At 39.0% G+C, this 23,075-nt stretch overlaps 1 protein-coding gene across 1 annotated transcript; it reads left to right on the plus strand.

Annotated features, from left to right (window-relative positions):
- The first annotated feature begins 350 nt into the window (after positions 1–350).
- On the plus strand, positions 351–21,863 carry LOC146455442 (uncharacterized). Its single transcript, XM_085094331.1, has 5 exons — positions 351–1,036; positions 4,759–4,866; positions 4,949–5,191; positions 12,733–13,011; positions 20,545–21,863. The coding sequence occupies exons 1-5, from the start codon at positions 946–948 to the stop codon at positions 21,609–21,611; spliced, it is 1,788 nt and encodes a 595-aa protein (XP_084950457.1). The 5' UTR covers positions 351–945; the 3' UTR covers positions 21,612–21,863.
- The last annotated feature ends 1,212 nt before the right edge of the window (positions 21,864–23,075 follow it).

The raw sequence follows: 23,075 nt of genomic DNA on the forward strand, positions 1-23,075 counted from the left end.
CGCGGTGGCGGCTCCCTTTTTTCAGTCCCAGTTGCGTTTCTGCTATTGTTTATGCCAAGAATTAATGTACATAGCTTGGCTTTGTTTCGTCCACGTCCCAGTGAATAATCTGAGTTGAAATCTCTCTTTCTAAAGTGTTATTGCCGACCATACAAAAATCGACTTACGATTCTACTTTACATCGGTGGACAGATGCCACCACCAGCAGTTATGCAAATTTGTAATATACCTGACATTAAAAGTTCCGATAATTTTCTGATGAATAAATAGTCCTTTTGTTTAAGGACGGCGCTTACTTTTGCAACTGCGCATTATGGCAATTAGAAAAGAAGACTAACTATTATAGTCTACCAACCTAATTAGTTTGTCGCTGTTTACCTTCTCCGTTATCAGTAACTGCTTTTAATATTTATAAGAATAATGTTTGAAATTTACTAATTTGCACCCCCAACCATCAGCTGCCAGCACACATCAATTGTCTCCCGCGTCATTGCTAAATATACTGCACCGTTAATTGACCATGTGAAACATATTATATCCAATTGGTTTTCTATTTTTTTTAGGAAATTTTATCCCCCTTTGTTATGTTACTTGAATTTCAACAACATTGCCGCTTTTCTGTGTGAAGGGAACTATATATCCCTTCTGCATACTTTTACCTTTCGTTCTTCTTTCGCTCTTCTTTCTAAAAATTGTATTGTCGAAATCCTACAGAGGAAGTTTTAAAGAGTAAATTGAAATAAGAGCCTGTATTATTTATCGGCGTGTTTCAACAGCCAATAGGAGAGATCCATGGTCATACTTTTGAATTCGTGGATGACATATCTGTCTTTCAGTTGAGTTTTAACCGATCTGTCACTGACCAATCAGTCGCTCTTGGTCTCGTATTATCCAACACTACATACAGTGAGTTATCATTTGGCATCAAGTTGTCTCCATTCAAGTATGGCAGGTTGTTTCCTCTCCATTCTTGATTTCCTTCTCTTGTGTTTTCTTTGCAAAATTTGTCTGCAGTATAATACAGAAGCCCAGCAAGGTAAGGAAATAACTTTTGTCGGAAGTGTTTTTTATTTATTTATTTTATTTATAATTTTTTTTTTTTTACCAAAAATGTGTCATAGGATCTACTGGATACCATTTCCCAAAAGGCAATCATCAAAACCTACCATTCCCTGAACCTTTCTTGATCTTTATTGATTGTGTAAGGTTAATTCTTCTTGTAGCGTCTTTATCGATTTATGTGACATAAACTCTTACTGTTATTTAACCTAAATACGCAATAAGACAGATGGAGTGCAACATGCAAATTTTCGTTTGTGATCAAGTCTGGATACGAATTTTTATACCGAAAATTCCAATTACTTATCTCATACGCTTCTTATGACAATTTGTTAACTCTTGAAGTCTCTTTCTGTCTCACATTATACCGGCTCACCAACAAGAAAAAAAATGTTTAGACTTTTCCCGCGTGTTGTAAAAAAGCGTTTACTGCCTTAAAAATGAGGGAAAACAACCGACCGTTTTGTCATTTCACCATAGATATGGTATTTATCCAGTTTCTGGATTAAAAAGCAGAAAAATAAATTTCGTGTTAACATGTTCGTTCGCATGTTTGGAATAAAATTTTCTTTGGAGTTTATCATACCATACCTTCCAATATGTTCCTTTTCTGGCCCTCGAATTGTCAATCGCTGTTTTTAATAACTAGACGAATGGCGTTTGCCGAAAAATTGCTTTAAATTTCATGCCAACTTGTACAACAAATACCGCCGACTGTTTACAAGAAGTTATTTTTCAGCTTCCCTTTTATAAGGGAAACGTTTACTGCCTTAAAACGGAGGGAAAACATCAAATGGTTTTGTCATTTTACCATACAAAGTATGGTAAAGTTGGTCGAGTTCTTGAATTGACAAGCAGAAAATATATTCCGTGTACAACTCACCAAAAACAATTAGGTTTAGATAGATGCATTTCTATCAGTCTTTCTACTCATTTTGCTCCACACGGCGTGCAGAAATATGTCTCCTATAAGTCGTGGCAATTTCGATTTCGCTTACTGGAAACTTGCAGGTTGTCGAAAATTTAAAAACTTATAGCAAAACTATCGAAGCAAAATCGTTTAAAGCATCGATCTGGAAATGTGGGAGAAACAAGCTGTCCAACAGGGATATTAAACGCTCTCTTTCCAAAATTATCTAGACATGACGAAATTTGCCAACCAGCGCAAACAATGCAATAGTTAATTCATTGCTAAAGGGAAGTGTTTAAACAAACGGAAACATTTACTTTAATACTCTAGTTCTTTTTGGTCTTTTTATTTACCATTTGACGGTGAATCAGTGAAGGTTAAAATGTTGAGGTGAACCCATAGAATTCCACCTGCGCAGGGAAATCGAAAACAAAACGAGGTGAAGAAAAATTTTTTAGACTTCAGTGCGAATCGAACACACAACCCAAGCAGATTGGGTGTAGTAACGAGGGTAATTCAAGGGAATGAGAATGCCTTTGGAGGGTACAATATACGTTTAATGTTATTCTTGATGTTTCCCTAACCCTAACCCAATTCCATTGCCATCGATAGGATGTTTACCTTCTTTCATGTGTCGATATGGCAGCCAATCAGTGTGGCCACAGAAAGTTGTAAATTAAGGTTTCTAGGCGAATTCTTTTCCCGTACTCAGTGTATTGATGCTTTCTAATTAATTCCTAAAGCCTGTGGATCTAATTTTGATCGAGGATGAAAGAATTGGCAAGGAAATGGGACGAATAAAAACATAGCAAAATGCAATTTGTTTATTTCATTTTTTAGACGATATGCTTTCTTATTTTTAATGTTTTTCTCTCAAATTGATAGTTTTAGATCAAGGCGTCGTCATAAAGTTGCCAACTGAGTGAAATTATCTATTCGACAGGTTTTCTCTGAATTTAGCATAGTTAATTATCGCCATTTGAACGGCTGCGTACAGTTTTGTTAAAGCTATTTACATACGAGCGGCAACACACAGTTGTAGTTTGCTGTAATTGGAAACTATTTTTTGTTGTTGTTGTGTTTTTTTATTCTTTTTTCTTGGTTGTTGTTGGTTTACCGGTTTTTGGAGCATGTTTGGAAACAAATTTTCTTTGGAGTTTATCATACCATACCTTCCAATATGTTCCTCTTCTGGCCCTGGAATTGTCAATCGATCGCTGTTTTATTAATCACATGAATGGCGTTTGCCGAAAATTGTTTTAAATTTCATACCAATTTGTACAAAAAATACCGTCTGCTTACAAAAAGTTGTTTTTCAGATAATTTTCTATATATTTCAGCTGCAATGCACGAATAACGTTTACCCAAAACGTTATTTTTCATCAACAACCATTTGCAACATTCATAAGCTTTTGCATGCCATTATTTATTGTATATTTTTCCTAATTATTGGTCATCCATCACCCATAAAGGATCAATATTCCAAAGAATAGCGTTTGTCAAATGCTCTTTACAGTTTATTAATTTGCGCCACAAAACGTCGTCGACCGTCACACATGGGTTGTTTTCGCCTGTATTTTTCCTTCATACTGCCGAGAGAGTTTTAACTCCTTATCTATTGTAATCATTAACGCGCCTAAGTTTTTTTTTTTTTTTTCAAGAAGGGGCATTACCATATCAGATTTTATTAGTTTCTTTAAAATATTATCTCGCGTTGGGTCTTTGCCACGAGGAAAATACTTCGGGATTCGGCTTTAAAAGATAAAGTTCAAATGCTTTTACTGGGCAAAACAGACTTTACGGTCGTTCATGTAATATATCAAACACGAGGAAGAGTGTCTCCTCCGATTTCCAAACACCAAGAAGTAGGTTGGAAACACGAGGTGCAGCCGATTTTTTTTTTAACCAACTTCGAGGTGTTTGGAAATAGGAGGAAACACTCTCTCGAGTGTTTGGTATAGCTTCTCAAACTATTGATAATTCTTGGAGAAATTCGAAGCAAAAGTTCACAAAATTTTATGATAATTCATATCACATTTCTAAACCTCCTTCACGGTAGTGATTTGCTTTGTTTTGGCTTGATGGAATATTAATGAGTTTGAGAAACATACGTCTTTCACCTGAAGAATCGTTACGGTCCTCTTTCCCTCTGTGGTTTTTGTCTAACTCGTCTATCGCCAGATAAACTTATTTTTCCGTCGCATCATTCAGTTTCTATAGTGAACGTCTGATCTGTGAGGAGCTGAAGATTTCCTCGTCCGCGACGGAATAAGCTAAGAGGAACATAAGATTAAATCAGGCCGCAGCTACCAACAATCACTAAAAACTAAAACTCAGAACGTTGGAGCTGGCAAATTTGAGTTCAGGCCCCCGACCTCAGGTTGAAACAACAGCACGGTAGTAATTGAAGCTCTTGTTTCGTCGCCCGCACAGGCCCTGCTGCTGAGGGGTCTTTGGTGCAACCAGTGCCGCGATGTCTTCGCGACAGGACACACAGTGCAGCAATTTTTATCACACGAGATAAATAAATATTCCCCAGGCTGTGAATAAGATGTATTCAACTATGGTTTTGAAACCCCTCATATGATACTATTTCATGAAAACTCACTTGGAATAGTAGACTCCAATCAATTAAGTGAAATGTTGTGCTGATTCTGATTATGAAACGTTCAACAAACGTACTTTTAAGTACGCTTAACTTCAGTCATCACCACTTTTTTATTAGAATGATAATCCTGCTGGTGCTAGATATTTCGGTAACAGTTGATTACTAAACAATTTGCTTTCAGCTTCCCCCGAGGAAAAGAAAGTCCTTGATGAGAAAGAACAAGAACGCGTTAAGAATAATCTACTGGCTAGAATAGCCGCGGAGATTGAACGCACTCGGCCTTATACAGGTAGGTAAATAACTGAATACACGACGGCATTTTTTTTTAAATTTCTTTATTTTACGTTCTCACATTGTTAATTTTGCTGTAGTTCCACCAGAGATTACAGAAATCTCTAATGACCAGACAAAGAATGAGGGGGATGTTTTGACACTCAAATGTACAGCCTGTGGCGTTCCAACGCCAAAGATCGTCTGGACGCGAGTTTCTGATAACAGTGTGGTCACGTTTCCTTTGACTATCAGTGGTAAACAGGATGAAGGAGTCTACAAATGTACTGCTGAAAGTGGTCTTGGAAATGTTGCTACTAGAAGCGTCAACGTGTTTGTACAAAGTGAGTCAGTAAGTTTATGAAACTAGTGTAACATTTATTGCCTGGTAATGTGCAAAGGGTAACAAGTGTGGACAAGTTAAACAATGCCCTTACTAAAATCCTCTTTTCACCCATAATCGTAAAGTACCTCTGAATTAGATGAACATGACTATATGAAAATTAATATATTTCAACTGCGGAAGAAAGAATGAATAAGTGAATAATCATCGCAGTTATATACACAACTTAAGCAGTAACGAAATGAAATCCTAAACAAAAATTCAGGCTTGAACGAGATTCGAACTTATAACCTCTGCGATACAGGTGTAGTGCTCTACCAATCAAGCTATCAAGCCGACTGGGAGCTGGTCATGTTGTGATAATATATCCGTAGAGTTGATGAGATGAAAGTGAATATATAAAAATTTATATATTTGAACTGCACAAGAGAGGATGAATAAGTGAATGATCATCGCAGTTATGTACGCAACTTAGGTAGTTGCGAAAATAAAGCCTGAAAAAATTTCAGGCTTAAACGGGATTTCCGTTCAAGCCTGAATTTTAGTCTATTATCAATTTATATTTCGCCATTCGCCTTTTTCGCTATTTTCGTTCCATAGTTATTCAGTAATTTTTTATTCGCTATTTGGCTTTTACTGTTTTATAATGTCGAAACAGAATAGTAGTAGCACGAGGTTAAAGACAATGAATTCTGTGTAGAGATGCATGAGGACGCACCATCTAACGCCAGCAAACGCTCAAGTAAGAGAAGCTGAAAACAAAAGCAAATTTCACTCCAGCTAGACGCAGGTTGTGGGCGCTAACTGATGATGATCATCCCCCAAGACGTGGCAAAGTGCGAGACGAATGTCTTTTTTTTAATTTAAATTATTTTCTTCAACAATAGAATGTTTACGATACAAAACTGACAAAATAAATCGGTTATTGCATAACACATATTACAACGGTACGCACGTAAAATTTAAATTCGTAAAGTACTTACACATTTTTTGTTTTGTAGTTGGAAAGTTTCAGATATGTGATGAGCACGCGGTCTCCTTTGCAACAGATAATTTTTTTATTAACAGCTTTTAAAATTTGAAATGTTAGGGGAAAAGGGGAAAGCCTTCTATTCTCGGACATTGTCAGGACGTCCTACAGGTCCAAATGTAGAATCTCGCGACCAAAAAATAGAAAATAATGAAATTTGTATTTCAAAAGCTGGGGTTTTAAAGTGAATCAAATCAAAAGTTGGGGGGGGGGGGGGGGGGCGTTTACGTATGGCAACCACTCTTTAAAGCTTGCCAGAAAAGGGAGGTTACGGTGCAATCCAGAATAAATAAATCAATGTTTCTCCTTTCCTTTGGCAGAGACTGCAAAAGTCATTATCAATAATATTTATTTTTCTCAGGAAATTATTGATGGATAAAAAGCAAATTGAAAAACTAAGAGTTTGCAAATTTTTTTGGACATTGAAAGGGTTTTCGTTACCAGGCTGCCCAGTTAACAGGTTCATTTTGTTCGGTTTAACAGTTCACTGACCTTTTAATTTCGCTATTTAAAGGTTGTTTCCTTTTTTTATCCACAAGCTTTTTGTACACGATTTTGTTTGGCTTCTTTGCTTTCATGAATTATCATAAAAAGTTTCATATCATCGATGTGTCTTCGAGAATTTCAAAGTCGAATCAGTGGATACTCTGCGAGAGTGGGTGATGCAAGAATAACAGATCCAGTTTCAATGGAAGGACTGAAACTTTCAATACCTGTTGAACTGGAAGTAGAAAGTTTGGATGGCAAAATTAGTAGGAAGATTAACGAGTTCACAACAGACCGAGTTACCGGTAGCTTGCGCATAATCGATTGGGGAAAAGAGTCAGGAAAATGGAAATATCTTCAAGTCATTCAGTTTCCGAAACAAAGTTCAGCTCGTCCGATTGTTGAAATCCCCATTGGCGTCGATCGCTTAGACTTGCATTACTCTCATGAAGACGTGCAAGGCTTACCGTGAGAGCCAATCGCGCGACGAATGCCTCTTGGCTGGACTTGCATCGGAACTTCAGACAAAAATACAGGTCGTCGCATTCAAACTAATACCATTCACACTTACTTTGTTCGAGAGGAGTCAAAGTTGGAGGAAATTGCCATAAATTCTGGAAGAAAGAGGCTATCAACACGGAAGAACCCGTCATGAGGTTTGAGAGCAGAGTTGCAGCACTGAAAAAGTGGTAAATCATTGAAGTTTGTAGACAGACGTTATCGAGTTCCTATTCCATGGAAAGAAAAATTCTCCGTGTTGCAAGACAATTTCGAAATGGCGTTCAGACGACTTCAGTACGAATTCAGTCGAGTAATATTTGGCGTGAACTTAACACCTTTCCTTGTCCAGTTTGTAACACAGCACTATGCGCAGATCCACAGAACTGAATACCGACTCCAAGCAGAAGCAGCCCTCAAATCGACGTACATGGACGACAGCGTGGACTCGATGCCTAATGATGATCAAGGAATTGAACTTTACAAGCAGTTATCACAACTGTGTCATGGAGCTGGAATGCATGCTCAAAAGTGACTTTCAAACTCTCTAGTCGTGCTGAATGAGATCCCATCAGAAGACAGAGCCTCTGACTTTGATTTGAATGAAGGGTTCCTACCGTCCGTCGCAACCCTTGGCGTCTTATGGCAGATAGCAGAGGATGCATTCACCTTTAAAGCTCGACTGCCTAACTGGATAACTTTTCCTTCACAAAACCGAACTTCCTCTCAAAGGTGGCCACCCTTTTTCACACCCTCGGGTTCTTAGTGCCATTCATAGAGCTAAAATTCTACTGCAACAGTTTTGAACTGCAGGAATTAAATGAGGTGATCCCTCTGGAGAACCCGTAATATGCAGAAGTTGCAAAAGGTTTGAAGAACTGTCAGAGCTACATCAAATCCAACGTCCACGATGCTTACAGCTGCACAAGAAGAAAGCAAATATCTCCAGTTCTCTTCAAACGTTTCTGGACGCATCCCGAGATGCTTATGGAGCTGTTGTATATGGTAGAACTGTGTACGAAAGTGGACAAAGTTCCAGTGTTTTTGTGGACGCAAAAATAAGAGTCGCGCCGCTAAGCGCTATGAGCGTCCCTCGTTTGGAATTGATGGGTGCTTTTCTCGGCCTAAACCTGACTGAGGAGATCTTGAAGGCCTTAAACACTGCCCTTTCCTACGCAGGATCCACGCACTGTTTTAGTCAGAGAGCTCAGACGTAATTGGTGGTTGCGTAAGTAACTCTAGTCGAAGATTTAAGCCATTCGTTGCAAACAGGTTGCCGAAATTCAAGCGTCAACTAGTTCTGAACAGTGGCGGTGTATTCCAACGGACAAAATTATTATTATTAATGACCGATGAATGCAAGAGATTCCATAGCCGCCTTCCAGAGTTACTTGCGTTAAAGAAAGGAGATGACTACGCTACAACCATTTCTTGGATGAGGGCGAAGGTATCCTTTGCCATTCTACGATCAGCCTTGCTGTGTCTCAGAGGAACCAGGAGAAAGAGAAGGGTAGCCAATATGTCTGACATTGACATTACATCGGAAAGTGCGGAAGCCAGAATTTAAGTAGTAACTTTTTTGTCAGTCTGAATTATTTTTAGATAGTCTTTATTTATTTATTTATTTATTTGTTTATTTGTTCATTTATTTATTTATTTTTTATTAACTTTTGGACGCTTTTTTAAACTATTGAAAGTGAGAAATGAAATAGGAAATAGAGCAGAAGAGGAGAGAAGAAGAGTATCGCGTTGTATTTTCATAAGCTTTGTATTTTTAGGCTGGATAATGCAATGTAAACTGAGAATGTCTTGAGTTGTTATCCATTTAACGATATAAATAGTGTGCAAAAATTGATTTCCAAATATGTTATTGAATTCTTATTATTTTTTAAAAAAATTATTATTATTATTATTATTGTTATTATTATTATTATTGTTATTATTATTATTATTGTTATTATTATTATTATTATTATTATTACTATTATTATTATTATTATTATTATTATTATTATTATTATTATTATTATTATTATTATTATTATTATTATTATTAAGATTTGAAGAAGAGGGCCTTGGGTTGGCGTCATTGGGTTGGCACTTAGACCCCCGTCAATTTTCGAGATGGATGCGCGACTCGCAAGTGAGAACGCGTGGGTTTCACGCTTCCTGAATAAGTGCTGTTTACCCAAAGCACAACGAAAAGCCAGGGAAATTGCACTAGAAGAAATCAAAGCTGCTGAAGCTTGTATCTTACGCTTTGTCGGACATCTCTAATAGGCAGTGTTCATTCCGCCACACGAAACACTTTTCCCAATAAATTTTCCATGGTTACATTGGGGTACCACCTTGGTTGTCAAAAACCATCATGGGATAGACCATCGCATTGACGGAACAAATCAAACGTTAGCCGATTTGACTTTACGCTTTTGGATCATTGCTGGTCGGGGAGAAATCCGAGCGTGGGAAAAGGAATGCGGAGAGTTCCGAAAACGCGAGGCCAAACCTACTGGGCAATTGATGGCGCCTCTACCAAGGATATGAGTGAAGGAACCTCTAACAGCGTTCCGTCGTTACGGAAGATTTTGCTGGCCTATTATTCATGATTCAGGGAAGAGGGAAAACCAAACTATATTCACCTGCTTATTGTCGAGACTAGTGCATTTAGAGGTCGTATCATGACCAGTAATCCGAGTCATTTCGTTCGCGCGATACTTTATGCCTGCGGTTTTGTCCAATATCTACAGACCATACTCGGTGGTGTCAGATTGACTAATTCGAAGTTTAGCATTAACTTTTCTTTGCTCACGTTTGCTGAATAAATCAGACATGGTTGAACCTAACTATTCAGTAAAGAAAGGAGTTGCAGCTATTATGGCACTGTCGTAATATTTCAATTTTAATTGCAAAACGAAATATGTACACCCCCGCCTCCGGTTTCGTGACTGTTTAAAAATTCGATCAAAAATTCTTCGTTTATTGAGTCAACTCAACAGTCAACTGCGGTGCTTATGAACAGCGTATTTACACCTGAAAAAGCCTGGTTACATTTTACAAAATGGCTGTCAAAACAACGAAGGAAAAAGGAGTAAAAACGTCTCTCGTATCGTCCATCTCGTCGCTTGGTTATGGCTTTGTTCTCATCACTGCGCCTTGGGGAAATAAACGCAAATATTGCCTTTCAAAGCGGCTCATTTGTCCGAATTTGCCGATCGATTTACGGGATTTTTCGGTCAGTTTCTGAAGCTTTATATTCAGACGAAGATGTCGAGAGTGGTGGAAGATGAGTTCAAGCAAGATTTAAGCTCCAAAGTAGATGTAGCCTCCACTCATAGCTACTTGAATCTGTACTTTAATCAGTTGTTCACTTGCTAGTTCGTTTCTAATCTGGACATAACTTGTATTCATTCCATTCACAAATTGCACGTTGAAGAGGAAGATTTGCTGAAAAAACAACAACGCGACTATTACAAAAATGATATTGACCGAACAACCGAAAATACTGCGTACTTACAAGTTATTGTGCCTTCTTAATGGAAAGGAAAACTTGTCCTAACGAAACGACAGTATAACTCCATAACAAAACATGTGCTTTCGTGGGAAAGAGCGCCCGCGAAATTTTGTGTGCGGTCACCGAAGACCACACCATATAACGTTTATTTTCTGTCTCTTACAGAAAAGCTTTTGGTGAGTGATATTTCAAGTCACTTGAGAAGATATGAGACATTTGGGATCTTTTTTAGGGTAAAATTTGTCTCTTAATTTGTCCGAACTTTTATTTCGAAAACGATCCAGCTAAACAACATTTTTTGAAACCTAAAGAAGTTCGCTTTCATTTATGATTATCTTTGCTTATCATTCAGTTATATCGAAATTTGATTTTCCTCCCATACAAACCTCTGTAATTTTCGTCCGCCGTCTTTAAATACCGTATTCGTTTCTCAACGCATTTTAATTTGTCAGATGATAGACCGCAAAGGCCTTCTGCAAGAAGTTCTCTCCGACAAGGGAGGAAATTTTGTTGGAGCAGACAAAGAGTTGCGCGAACTGACAAGGAAACCTGACAAGGACAAAATTCAGAAGTCAGCGGCGCAACGGCACTTGAAATAGTATTTCAACCCCCTTTAGCGCCTCATTTCGGGGGAGTATATGAAATAATGATAAAAGAAGCCAAACGAGCGATCTACGCAATCCTAGCATCAGCTGACATCAACGATGAAGAGCTAATGACGGCTTTTCTGGAGCGGAGGCTTTGATAAACTCCGCACCATTAACTTATGAAACCATGGATCCAAATGATGATGAGACGCTGACACCGAATCATTTCCCCCACGGACAGATGGGAGGACAGCTCTCCCTAGAGTTATTAACAACAGATGAGAAAGATTTCAACATCACGGAAAGATGGCGGAGAATTAAGAGACTAGTTAGCAGCACTGGATGAGAGAGTGCTTACCCTCGCTTAACGCAAAAAAGAAATGGCTCAACTCTCAGAAATATCTTGTTCTCGTCATGTCACCATATGTCCCTCGAGGCCAATGGCCGCTCGAACGAGTTTGTGAAGTTTATTCGGGAGAAGACGGGCGTGTATGAGTAGCAAAATTTCAAGTGTAACCGAACGTTCTGTATCGTAGTGTGTCGAAAGCGTACCCTTTAGAACTTTGCGATTAACGGGACAAAACAATGAATTAAAGAAACTGTCAGTTTAGTAATTATTCGCAAAGACTTATTCTTAGCTTCTCGATATGCAACCTCGTGCAAATCGAGGAGGAGGAGAACGTTCACAAGGGAGTTAAAAGCAAGAAACAAACACCTTTCGGAACGAGCAAACAAACATTTTCAACTAATTGTCTACTGTTCAATTATTGTTCATATCGTTTTTTCACGTGTACTAACATTTCTAAGCAGGTCTAAATATTATTGCCTTTTAGCAAAGTTAATATAGGAAAATGGTTATGAAGCCAAACAAGTTTCGTTGTTGCATGTTTTTGTCAACATTTTTGCCCTTGACCGTGCACAAACCACAATAGATTTTGAAATGTGTTGGAGCAACTGGCCAATAGAAACGTTCTTGTTAAAATATTCAGCTGTAGTGTGAACGTTAAAACAAAGGATTGTGCACGGTCGCGGCCCTTCCAACATAAATTGTTGCACCATTACCACTATCAAAGTATAAATAGACAATTTCCGAATTGCTTTCAACCTCATTATGAAAGCGAGGCTAAGTGCAAAGTTTTTGTTATGAAAATTAGTTTTCATTCATATGCAAACAAAATTAATTTTCATATGAAAAGTTTTGCACTTAGCGTTGCTTTCATAGTGAGGTTCACAGCAACTCGGAAATGGCAACTTGAATTACAGAACTTGAAAATAATGTACATAAGTACAAGTAGTTCACAAGTTCAATTTGTTTGAAAGCATTCCATAAAAGTATCCTTTTATGTTTTAAAGGATCACCAAAAAGAGTCATGCGTGACTTCATGAAACTTACCAATCCGCATTAACATTAAAACGTTCATTCATTGCAGATTATCGTCCAATCAACACACGTCTGTCGAGTGAATCGAAGTGTGTTTGTGCGAATGCAACCTTCGGCATCACTTGCAGTGCACAGGCCAACCCACCTGCAAAGTATCGATTCTACAAAGAGCAGGAGAGTTTATTTAACACCACAACTGGCAGTAATGCTGAAACGTATACGACGTCAGTTGGTGAAAAAGTAAATCAGGTCAGCTACATATGCATCCCGTTCAATGATTATGGAGATGGACCAACAGCAACGCTCACTTCACATGTAACAGTGAAAGGTAATAAAAATACGTTTTCATTTCCATGTGAGGGTGATCCGCTATAGTTTATTCATAATTGAGATTTTCTGCGGGTGGCTTAAGCAAAAAGAAAAATTCTAAGAATTCTAAATTAACTCCGATTGCTTTAAAGTTGTAATAAAGTATCGTTTTGATTAATTAAATCTTACAGTCCTTACATTAACGGCAATGGTATTTGAAAAATTAAATAATGTACTGACTAATATTGCAAAAATTTAAATTTACCACAGTGTCTAAGTTTAGCATCAAATGTTCACTACTCGTGTGTCCGTCTCCTCCTGGTTCGACACAAGTTCATGGATCTCGGATACCATCACCTGAAATTCGTAATTTTGTCAGTTATAATCAAATATTGTAGTAATACGCAGCCTATGAATTTTAATATACTCACATCGTCATCGGATGTGTCCGGCAGGTGCGCCTTGCCTTCCACCACTCCCACAGCTGTCCCACATTTCTCGATCTCTTGCTACCCCAGACCCTTAGTAACAGTTGTCAGAGCCGGTAGCTTATTCTCCTCATTTGAAACGAATAGCTTGAAGTTAAGTTGCCTGCCCCTCTATGATATACCGCTGGGAGAAGCCACGACGAAGCCTTTCCTAAGCCTTCATGGAGTCAGCATGGTATGAATCAGTCGAAAAGACAAAATTCTTCTTAGCCACTGTCTGATCTAGAACCTGGAGGCATATCGCACCAAAAGTCGGTGGGAGGTTCTTCAGGGCGTGGAAAAGCGCGTTTCCCTCCTGGATGTAGAGGCTATCAGTTCGGTAAGGCACTTCGTCGGGGGCATCTTCCATCAAATCATGAATTATTTCAGTCTTATTTGTTTAATTGAAGAAACCGTTTGTGCTGATAATTTCGTTCGCCTCTACCGCTTCTGCTTTGGTCTAACAGCTTAGATAGATGAGGTCGGCTTCAATCCCCGTTCAGTTTTTCCCGTAAGGATTACAAAATCGACGTCCAACAAACACCGCAGATCAACAAAATGGTAAACGAATCGATTACTCTGGAACACGAGTACGCTTATTTCCCATAAAGGCGTTAGGAGGCGGTACTTGTTTGTATAGCGAAAATTTTTTTCAAACGTGATTTTCTCAAACTTTAATTTTCGCTTGGAGGGGACACTTTTTCAAGAGTTGCAACTCAACAACGATTGGTCGATTTCAGTCAAGTTTGGCAAGATGCTAAAAAAATTTATAATCAACAAACACCTGTCGGGGAATTCGATAATTCTAAAAATTCTTCCCTTGAAGGCCATTTCCGTGCGTTCATTTTGCTTGTTTTTCTCGCAGTTTCAAAAATCTTCTGTAACTTTTGAACGCAATCGAATTAAGGAAAACCCCGACACGCTTTTTAAGCTTTTGGGATCCTGACCTGGAAAAAAAAACAAACTCCCAAAATATAAAAATCGCATTGAGTTGGAACTCTTGAACGACGATCTGGACCTTCAAGTTTCGACTTTACGGAAAACCTGGGAATTTGTTTTCTTGGAACCGGGAGAGCCAATCGCGCGACGAACGCCTCTTGGCTGGATTTGCATCGGAACTTCAGACAGCAATCCAGGTCGTCGCATTCACACTTACATTGTTCGAGAGGAGTCAAAGTTGGAGGAAATTCCCGTAAATTCTGGGAGATAAAGGCTGTCAACACGGAAGAATTTATCGAATCGAAGATCCCGTCATGAGGTTTGAGAGCAGAGTTTCACTGAAAAAAGTGGTAAAGTTATTGACGTTTGTAGACGGACGTTATCGAGTTCCTATTCCGTAGAAAGGAAACTTTCCGTGTTGCAAGACAATTTCGAAATGGCGTTCAGACGACTGCAGAACGAATTTAGTCGAGTCGTATTTGGTGTGAACTTAACACCCTTCCTTGCCCAGTTTGTAACACAGCACTATGCACAGATCCACAGAACTGAGTACCGACTCGCAGCAGAAGCAGCCCTCAAATCGACGTACAAGGACGACAGCATGGACTCGGTGCCTAATGATGATCAAGGAATTCAACTTTACAAGCAGTTATCACAACTGTGTCATGGAGCTGGAATGCATGCTCGAAAGTGGTTTCAAAATTCTCCAGTCGTGCTGAATGAGATCCCACCAGAAGACAGAGCCTCTGACACTGATTTCAATGAAGGGTTCCTACCGTCCGTCACAACGCTTGGCGTCTTATGGCAGGCAACAGAGGATGCATTCACCTTTAAAGCTCGACCGCCTAACTGGATAACTTTCCCTTCACAAAACGGAACTTCCTCTCAAAGGTGGCCACTGTTTTTCACCCCCTTGGGTTCTTAGCGTCATTCATAGAGCTAAAGTTCTACTGCAAGAGTTTTGGACTGCAGGAATGGATCCCCTTGGAGAACCTGTAATATGCAGAAGTTGCAAACGGTTTGAAGAACTGTCTAAGCTACATCAAATCCAAGGTCAACGATGCTTGCAGCTGCACCCGAAGGAAGCAAATATCTCCACTTCTTGTCACAAGGACTATTTCTCCGTAGTGTTTAAAAGGAATTCAGTCTCGTAGAAATCGAAAAGTATTTTCAGTTTAGTGTTTGTACTCGTCGAAATGAATGTTTATTCAGCCGTGCTCCTATTAGGCGTTTTGGGATATTAGGTCGAGCACAATTCATTAGCGTAGAGCAAAAGTTCCGATCGTTATTGCGTTATGAACGAAGCTGTTTAAATACAGGTTCTTAGATTTTCCGTTCTAGCGACCTTTCGGTAAACATCCAGGAAATATTAATAATAATTGTACAGTTCCAGCGCAATTTCTTATAGCCAACTTTAGCGTTATCAGCTGTCTCATTTCCAGTTTCAATATCCTTTCTAAGGCTAGATTTTTAATAACGACGTGTCTAGCTTAATTTTACCTCTACTGTAAAACTAATTTTAGTTGAAAGGCTTACCGAATTTAATTAATATTCTCAGAACATATAAAGGAAGGTCGTACGTTGTACAACTTTGAATCACCAGAACGAATTACCAGCTGACGAATAACCATAGTGAATTACCAGAATGAATTACCAGCTGACGAATTACCATAATCAATTTCCAGAATGAATTACCAGAACGAATTACCAGCTGACGAATTACCATAATGAATTACCATAATGAATTACCAGAACGAATTACCAGCTTACGAATTACCATAATGAGTTACCAGAACGAGTTACCAGCTGACGAATTTCCATGAGTTACCATAATGAATTACCAGAACGAATTACCAGCTGACGAATTACCATAATGAGTTACCATAATGAATTACCAGAACGAATTACCAGCTGACGAATTACCATAATGAATTACCAGAACGAGTTACCAGCTGACGAATTACCATAATGAATTACCAGAATGAATTACCAGAACGAATTACCAGCTGATGAATTACTATAATGAATTACCATAATGAATTACCAGAACAAGTTACCAGAACGAGTTACCATAATACGCTGAAGTTTACCTGTGAAGGACTACAAATAAACAAGTTGTGAGTTCCAGTTCTGTGAAGATTCATTTTCTACTTCGCCACCGCGGACGAGTAACAACGACGCTGTACCTCGGCATCCCTAACAAGTGCCACGCTGCAAAGTCTAGTGCTCTCCGAAGCTTTTCTCCGCCGTTTATCCGTCCGACAACGCCCAAGTTGTATCGTTTACCTCCGCGCATCGCCCGCGCATAAAAACCGTCTCGCCACGTCACATTCGTCTTGTTACAACTTCTCTTCAAACATTTTTGGACACACCCCGAGATGCCTATGGAGCTGTGTACGAAAGAGGACTAAGTTCCAGTGTTCTTGTAGCCGCAAAAACAAAAGTCGCGCCGCTAAGCGCTATGAGCGTCCCTCGTTTGGAATTAATGGGGGCTGTTCCCGGCCTAAACCTGACTGCAGAGATCTCGAAGGCCTTAAGAGCGTGTCCATGAGGGGACCAGGCAGTGGTGATACATGCCATCTCACCGATTTCAATGAAACTTGGCCAGATTGAAGGGCCCACCTAATAACTTCAAAAGCCAAAGTGGTTTGATATTTGGAATTTTCCGGGGGGAGTTAGACCACCCCCTGGTTTTTCTCAAAAATTCCCGTAAAAATCACTCTAAACACGGCTAAAGTGAGGGGCTCCTCAAGCTTGTAGAACTTATCTAATTCTATTGTGGCTCCACATGAGCATAAGTACATCCTTCCTGAGTTATGTGCAGGAGTCTCAGATTATTTGATTAATTACCTGTCAATCAATCAAGTTAATAATTAACTAGGTAAAATAGCGTATCAAAATATCGTGGTTTTGTGGCCAAATGGCATAATCCCCCCCCCCCCCCCCTTAAAAAAGATACAACTATCATGGTTCAGTTCTATCTTTAAATTTGGGCTAACCAATTCAATAAAAAAATTTTTTGGAACCTCCTGTTTTCAGCGCGTATGACATGCTTAAATCCTGCACATCTAAATGCAATATGCTACAGGGCCGTAGCCAGTATGAGGCAAACCGAGGCACTTGCCTCAGTCATTGTTCACAAATTCACAAACAGTTAAATAAGTAAAAAAAGAACTGTTGATGCAATATGATATTATGTTGAATGATAACGCGAATCAGGCAGTGCCCTGAATTACAGGTGAGAAAAATTAATCAAAAAATTCATGCCAACCAGGCAGCGGCTTCCCAAAGAAAACTGTCTTGTTTTCGTGTGTTTTTCCCTCCATTTATCGAGTCTTCTGTCTTCTCTGATCTGAGTGAGAAAAATCTATCAAAATGCAGCGTTCTATCAACAGCTTTTTTCAAAGATCTCATAACATGCTTTCAGTTCTTCTCAATAATCGAACCAAAATTAACCTTGTTTTGGCATTACTAATATTCAGCGAAGCAACTTTGTCTTTCATTCCATCAAGTAGAGATGGTGGTGTCAGTGAAGAAGCCACCGGAGATGTTCGGAAAGAAGTTGTAGAGGCAAAAACCGGACAGGCGGCAGCGCCACTAAGTACAGGAAGCTGTTCGTGCGAGCCCTGAGCTTAAGCACTCTCCGCAGGTTGAAGGCCTGGTGCCGTTCATCGATGGGCTCTAACAGGCTGAATGGCCTTGCATTAGCCTATGTTCACAGCGAAATCCCTGTGGACCCGCTCGAGGTTCTACAGCGATGGGATGCTAGTGGGCAGAGGCGAATCGCGCTGGCATTTAACAGCTTACTTCGTCGCCATTTAGAAACGAAAATCCTCAAATGAGAACGGCCGAGACCAAGTTTTATGAGCCTGCGAGACTGAGCCTTTCCCCCCCCCCCCCCCCCCAATAAACCCTTGTTTTCACGAAACCTCTGGTCAGGCAAACCTGGTTTAGGTCGTTGTTATCTAAGGCCTTCCTATAGAAACAAACCGCCAACAAACACATTAAACAGTCGCATACAAGAACACAGAACCCCTAAAGTAGCATTTAAATAGCCCCCTCAAAAAAAAAGTCACCTCAATCGCTATATCTAGATGGCGTTAAGGGCTTTTAGCGGAATTTTTGTCAAATATGGTTTGATCCCAGTGTTTTATTTAAACGTAATCATCATAAAGACCCTAAATTGCTAGGCGGGGAATTCAACCATGGATATTGTCTCAGTCCTTATTTTTTTCTGGCTACGGCCCTGTGCTAGTCATTAACAATACTTCAGGTACGGTTCATCACAAGAAAGTAAGGTCAAAGAATACAATGCAAGAGAATAGAGTGGCTTTTCTTTGGAATTAGTATGACATTGACATCTGAGTGAAATGGAACATGACCTCATAGATTTCAAGTGCAGAAGACCATTTGGCAAAGCTTAAAGTCGAAAATGATTTACCGCAGGAAGAATTTGCAGTCACTGTCATCAGTGTGGCCATAACAAGAACAATTGCCGCGGAATTGCATGTGACTCTCACACTAAATGTAATTTGAAAGACAAACATCCAGAACTGGGAAAATCAATCAGTGAAACTCAAAAAGTGCTGACTGTGCTAAGAAAAAATAAGGAAACGGCCAAGTAATCTCTGGAGCAATAGACCATTTCCGAGTTGCTTTGAACGTCATTATGAAAGCGAGGCTAAGTGCAAAGTTTTTGTTATGAAATTAGTTTTCATTCATACGCAAACAAAACTAATTTTCATATGAAAGGTTTTGCACTTAGCCTCGCTTTCATAGCGAGGTTCACAGCAACTCGGAAATGACCTATTTATGTTACAGGTTCAGCGATCGCGCGGGAAATTTTTTGCCGTAATGCGTCCACGCGTGAAACGTCTGAATCCAGTAAAATATCTGAATCGTCAAGAGCTTGATAAAGATCTGCTTTACCTTAATAAAGCGCTTGAAAATAAAGTACCACCGGAATCAGAGGATTGGCGCTTGCCTTACCTAATTGACACCTGTAAAGGACAAGTAAGTTCTTTCAAGGAAAGTGCTGCGTCAATTCCCATTTATTTTATAATGGTTTCAGTGTAACCAACGGGGCAAATTCAAGTGTGTCAGTAAACAACTCAGTAAGATTCCACCCATATCAATTGTAATTCTTAGGCTTATAACACCCCGGTGTAACAACTATATGTTAAAAATATTTTTATGTCATTATGTAGTTTTAACTTTCACTTGGAGCGGAGATACGTCGGCAAAGGACATAAACGTTGTGTTTTTACACTAGAACAGGTGAAACTGTTGCAGTTACTTTTTTTCTGTCACCCTACAAAGTACATGTTTCCTCGTCTCATACGTGTAACTTAGCAAGGTTATAATGAGGGTTATAATACAGGTTACAATACATTCGAGAGTTGTTCTCGTCGAATTCTTCTTAGAATGACAAATTTTCAGATATGAATTGAACATCGCGTTGGCTTTAGAAATTTTTCTTTCTAAAATCGAACGATGTACTGGATGCGGCCCTCAGCACTGATCTTGGGGAACAGCGGTGTTTTAAATTCCTAATAAGACAGCTTGTATCTCGAACAAAACGAAACTAATTTGTTCCGTGACCGATGAGAAACCGTTTGTTGCCTGTGGTTTCTGTGGTGTGAAGATCTCGCCTGTGATTGGTTACAACACAATAAACTTTCCAGACATATTTTACTGGTGTTCACGCCAATATAATCGCTGCTGTAAAAAATGTTTTTAAAAGCTGACTTTTAGCTAAAGGTAAAGAAAAGTCTAATATAAAGCTGACGGGCAAATGTGTTTTGGAAAAATGCTTTTTCTTTAGTAATTAAACTCGAATCAAACTTCACGTTAACCCAGGATTACCTCAATAATCTGCTTGTAGACGAGAATCGTTTCCAATTTTTGCCGGGACCGTATTTTGGTTTTACTGGTTAGCTTCCTTGTACATAGTGGGAATGGTCACTTATGTTTTAATTATAAAAGGTATAATTCATTGTCTTGTTTTCCAAGATGTACGTTTGTGTTTAGGTTATTTTTCCCGTTCCCTTCATTTCATCCTTGACTGATCATTCTGCGTTGATTATTTCCATGTCCTATAGACTTTAAAATGATTGAAGGCACTTTTGTTTTTCTTTTCACCTCAGATTGTTCCAGTGGTTTGTCTCTCTTCAAAAAATATCAAGATCTTCCGACCAGAGGAGCACGCTCTGTTGAACAGTTCAGAATTGATGGGAGTCTTTTCCTCGCCTTCGCCAACTTTAGAGGTGATAAAAACGGATATAAGACAAGCTCTTCCATCTACAAACTGAACGATTCAACTGGAAAGTTCTCTCATTACCAATCCATACACACCACAGGAGGACGTCATATCGAATATTTTACGATCGCCGACAAACATTATCTTGCTGTTGCCAACCGCAACGATGACGTTACAACACACCTGAACTCGGTCATTTACCAGTGGGATGGACAACAGTTTGTTGTTTTCCAAAATCTTTCAACAACTGGAGCAACCAACTTTCATTTCTTTCAAATGTTGCCGGAAATGTTTCTCGCCGTTACGAGTTATAGTCGTAACTTGAAAACACCAGCAAACTCGACCATCTACAAATGGGAAGTCAACCAGTTTAAAAAGTTTCAGGAGATAGAAACCGAAAGAGCGATAGGGAGCACGGCATTTGTAATAAACAATGAAGCCTTTATAGCTTTTGCAAACCATTTCAAATCCGGGGAAGGGTATTCTGTCCAATCTCCTGTATACAAGTGGTCAGTCAACAGTTTTGTTAAAGTGCAGACTCTCCAGACATATGGCGCCCACGATGTGAAGTCCTTTACCCACTATGGTGAGACATTCCTCGCCTTTGCCAACCATTATAATGGCAAAAGTTCCAACATTGATTCGTTCATTTACAAGTGGAATGGCAGCAGGTTCGTTCATTTCCAGTCCATTCCCACCCGTAGAGCCATGAACATGCATCCATTTGAGATCTGCCACGAAACGTACCTTGGTGTGATCAACTGGTATCCTTTTTCAGCTGTGTATCGGTTCAATGTATCACAGTTCGTGAAATACCAAGAAAACATGACTTATGGAGCGTATGATATGACTTCATTTGAGTACAAAGGTCACATTTACCTGGCAATTGCAAAGTACCAAAAAGATGGGAGATACAACACCAACAGTGAACTGTATAAATGGATCTACATATAATTGTTTCTGAGGTTTGGAGGGAAAGGACTACGTTAAGCCAACAATTACAAACATGCAAAAAACTCAAAAAAGATTTACTTTAATCAAAAATATGTATCAAACATAAAACATGATAGGATATATAGTTGTGAGAAACAAGTACAACTTTGCAAGGATAGTGTTAACATTATAAAGCTTAGTTTACATGCAGCTTATTTATATTATCAGTAAACATATTGTAATTTTCGTTAACACAATGGTTGCTTACCATGTAAGGGAAGCTTACCACTAGACTTTTTTAATAGCGAGGAAATCAGATTACAGAAAAGGACTGAAATGTTAATAAGGAGGCCTGAGAACATCTTGACAATACTTTTTTTATTTCACGATGATTTTACTGAGCCCTAGAGGTAATTGAAGGGATGATGCAGAGAGTGGCAAAGATCTAAAGAAAAATTAATTGATTAGTTTTTGTTTCTTTTCCCGCTGGCGTTAGTTGATTGCCACGTTACACTTTTTTCGTGGCCATTTAGGAACTCCTTAATCTCGTAACAAGTTATACAACTTTTTAGCTTTAAATCAGGGCCGTAACAGCTTTTCTCAGATTAAGGATCAGAGGGGTGAGACTGGGCGTGTTTACCATTTGTATCAGTGGAAACCCACTTGTATACAAGTAGTCAGGAAACAGCTTTTTCAAAGTACAGGAGCTTCCGACAAATGGCCCGGGAGCAGCTGATGTGCAGTCTTTTGACATCAACGGCGACAAATTCCTTGTCTTTGCCAGCTCGATGCCTGGAGAAAATTTCGAAAGCGACTCGTTAATTTTCAAGTAGGTTTTCTCTTCTTCTTTTTCTTTTCCCAGGGTAATTGTCGCAGTAATCTGCTTGTAGACGAGAATCGCTTCCAACTTTTGCCGGGACTGTATTTTGGTTTTACTGGTTAGCTTTCTTGCACATAATACAAATAATTAAATATAGAGTAGGCAATGAAGAATTCTTTTCACAGTATTTGTATTTACGCACTCTTAAATCAAGAATTTCACTCGTTAAAATTTCAACACATCACAATTTCTCTTCATAGCTTTTTCTGTACATACTTGGCTTGAGTTAACGATAGACTAGCAGACCAAAGTAACGTACACTTCTTTTTATAACTTTAAGTTGTCCTCAAACGCTGTTTCAAAAATGTACTTGTAAGATTAAATTACATTTACATATGCATTCAATGCTACTGAACTATATGTATAATCACATACCACGGGTCCAAACGTTTTTCAGTAGCTATAGCCGTGAACGTTTGAGAAGAACACGTTTGTTGCAGACTTTGATAAGTTGTATGAATACGCTTTTTGAGAGCGGTCATTCCATATATCATCTGTAGTTTAACTTGATAAAATGCCGCTTAGTTAATATTCAAGTTTGGCTGAAATAAACTTGTTAAACACGTTAATTAGAGAGACCTAATTTCTGTTTGCTGTGCAACGCA

This window comes from Pavona decussata, unplaced genomic scaffold (assembly GCF_977016875.1).
Source record: "Pavona decussata unplaced genomic scaffold, jaPavDecu1.1 SCAFFOLD_274, whole genome shotgun sequence".
In the NCBI taxonomy this organism is placed as follows: domain Eukaryota; kingdom Metazoa; phylum Cnidaria; class Anthozoa; order Scleractinia; family Agariciidae; genus Pavona; species Pavona decussata.